The following is a 2,296-nucleotide window of genomic DNA, read 5'->3' as shown; positions in this document are numbered from 1 at the left end:
AGATGGCAGTCTTCTGCTAAATATTCTTCCCAGCGCTTCTCAGCAGACTCATTATGGCATCACAACAACATTTCCTTTGTGAGGATCTGAAGTCCCCCCCCCCCCCCCCCCCCCCAAACCAACAGGTTTGAAAACAATTTGCAATATTGTGCATGTAGATTTTAGTGTTCAGGCCTCGACATCATTTTGCATTTGTCTCTATCCCGGAGATGTCAGATTTCTCTCCTCCATCATTTCTCCTCCTCTGTACAGACCGAATCGTCTTTGTTTCCCCCTCCACCCAAATCCACCGTCATCTGAGAGTCATTGCCGATCATAATGTACTTGGCGTTCTCGATGTGAATGTTTGGGTGCTGCTGCCACAAAGACCTGCCGTCTCCGCCTTCCTGTTCCGGGGGCACGGCCGGACCCAGGAGAAGTTTGTGTGTCATTAAAAGCCTCAGGTTCTCTTTCTCCAGCGGTTGGACTGCTTCAGACTCTTTAATCTGCTGCTTTTTATGCTCCAGCCTTTCCTGCCTCCGTATCTGAACTTTCACCCTCTGCTCCTCGGCCCAGATTTTCCTTTGACTTTTAATCTTTGCCAGAGACAAACACTTCAGTATTTTCCCCTCAAAGTTCCTGTTCTCCACCAGAGGAACTAAAGTGTTCAAAACGGGAGGGATGCTGCTCTTCGGCATGCAGTTCTCCCGTGGCAGCAGCGGGATGACGGTGTTGTATTTGTGCGTCTTGTTCAGGGAGTTGATGAGGGCCGAGTCCGTCTCCATGTTCAGCATGGGGGTGTCGAAGTTGCGGCTGAGCAGCAGCAGAGTGAAGGCTGTGTTGTTGATGGCATCCTCCACGCACCTCAGGGTGCTCTTCCCGGGGATGGCGAAGTCATCAGAGAAAGTCGCACCGGCGCTACCGATGACCGCTTCCAGTCTTCCCCTCATCGTCTCAGCCATGTCAGCGTCTTCTGGTGCATGCAGGATAACAAATGGATAAAATGTTTCCTCTTCTTCTTCTTCTTCTTCTGCACTTTCATCTATTTCATTAGCAGCATGCGTCTTGGGTGCCGTGTTTGTTGCAAAATGTGACGCGGTTGTTGTTCGTGAGGCTTGGGTTGGAGCGATAAGACCGCCTAACTTAATGCTCTCTGCGGCAAATGCTTCCCCCGTCCTCGAGTGTTTCTTTTCATTGAGCAAAGGAGGGTGATTGGATTTAAACTGATGCGCCTCACACGCCTGTGGATGCGGAGGTGTAATTCTGGCTCCGGATCTGACAGCGGAAGAGTTTGGGTGGGATTCATCCGATGCTTCTGGACTTCTTTTGGTGTCTTGAATCGATGTTGCCGGGGGCGTGCTTATCTCTAAATGAGTCGGGTATGAGAGCGTGGAGGAGCTGGCCTGCAGGGAGCTGGGCAGGCCGCACGCTCTCGCTGACGAGTCCTGGGACGGAGTCACTTTCAAAGTCGGGCTTCCTTCGTAAAGGTTGCCTTGAAGATCAAGGCACGATCCCGACTTGAGCTCCATGGAGGAGTGCAGCACCCACTCTGCAAACTCGGCCCCACAGACGGCCTGAGCTTCCTCTCTGAGTCGAAAATACGCCACGTTCTCATCGCCGCTCCTGGAAAGGGCTCTCCTATAGGCCAGATCTCTCAGCAGGGGATTACACAACCTCTGTTCCGACAAGACTCTGAAAATGCGAGCCAACGCCGCTGAATCTTCCAACGTAAAATCTTGGAAACGGCCACACTGAACGGCAAAATCCTCCAAGTTGCCGTCACTCATCTGCCACTTTTCGGCCAGATGCTTTGCCACACAGCTCTCCGTCATGGCGAGGAGCTTGCCGAGACCCTGCGCCTGCCTCTGCAGGACTATCAGACACAAGGCATGGATGATATTATCCTCAGGTGACTCCCTCAGCTGGAATGTCAGGCTCAACAGTCGCTCGGGAGGCGTCTCAACCAGTATTTCGAAGACGCCTTTGAGTCCCAGGCGCTCCTCTTCTTGCGCCGTCTGACTCATGTTTGGTTTTTGCTTGCTATGCTCAACCTTCAGCCGGTGACAGACGGACAGGATCGCGTGCGACTTTCCAACGCTTCAATCGTCATTTCTTCAAAGAGCGACCCCGGCGAGGGCTGCGCAAGTTTCACGGGCATTCTTGTGCCTGTGGAGATTAAAATCAGTAAGCGTCAGAAGTTAAAAAGTCTTGCATGTATGTTCGCGACGCAACACGCCAAGCATTTAAACAGCCCAGAGGGCATTTAAGATATTAACTGTCCCACCACTCGACTACACATATTTTCTCAATGAAAGGA

At 51.9% G+C, this 2,296-nt stretch overlaps 1 protein-coding gene across 1 annotated transcript; it reads right to left on the bottom strand.

Annotated features, from left to right (window-relative positions):
* Window positions 1–230: 230 nt before the first annotated feature.
* ticam1 (TIR domain containing adaptor molecule 1) lies at window positions 231–2,003 on the bottom strand. Its single transcript, XM_068749031.1, has one exon. It carries the CDS (start codon window positions 2,001–2,003, stop codon window positions 231–233), a length of 1,773 nt encoding a protein of 590 aa, XP_068605132.1.
* Between the last annotated feature and the right edge of the window lie 293 nt (window positions 2,004–2,296).

This window comes from Brachionichthys hirsutus, chromosome 15 (genome assembly GCF_040956055.1).
Source record: "Brachionichthys hirsutus isolate HB-005 chromosome 15, CSIRO-AGI_Bhir_v1, whole genome shotgun sequence".
Classification (NCBI taxonomy): Eukaryota; Metazoa; Chordata; class Actinopteri; order Lophiiformes; family Brachionichthyidae; genus Brachionichthys; species Brachionichthys hirsutus.
Note: the sequence above shows the minus strand (reverse complement) of the source record. Positions and strands in the feature narration are given on the sequence as shown.

Coding starts and splice junctions, on each gene's coding strand:
- ticam1 (XM_068749031.1), bottom strand. CDS start 2,003: ATGAGTCAGACGGCGCAAGAAGAGGAGCGCCTGGGACTCAAAGGCGTC.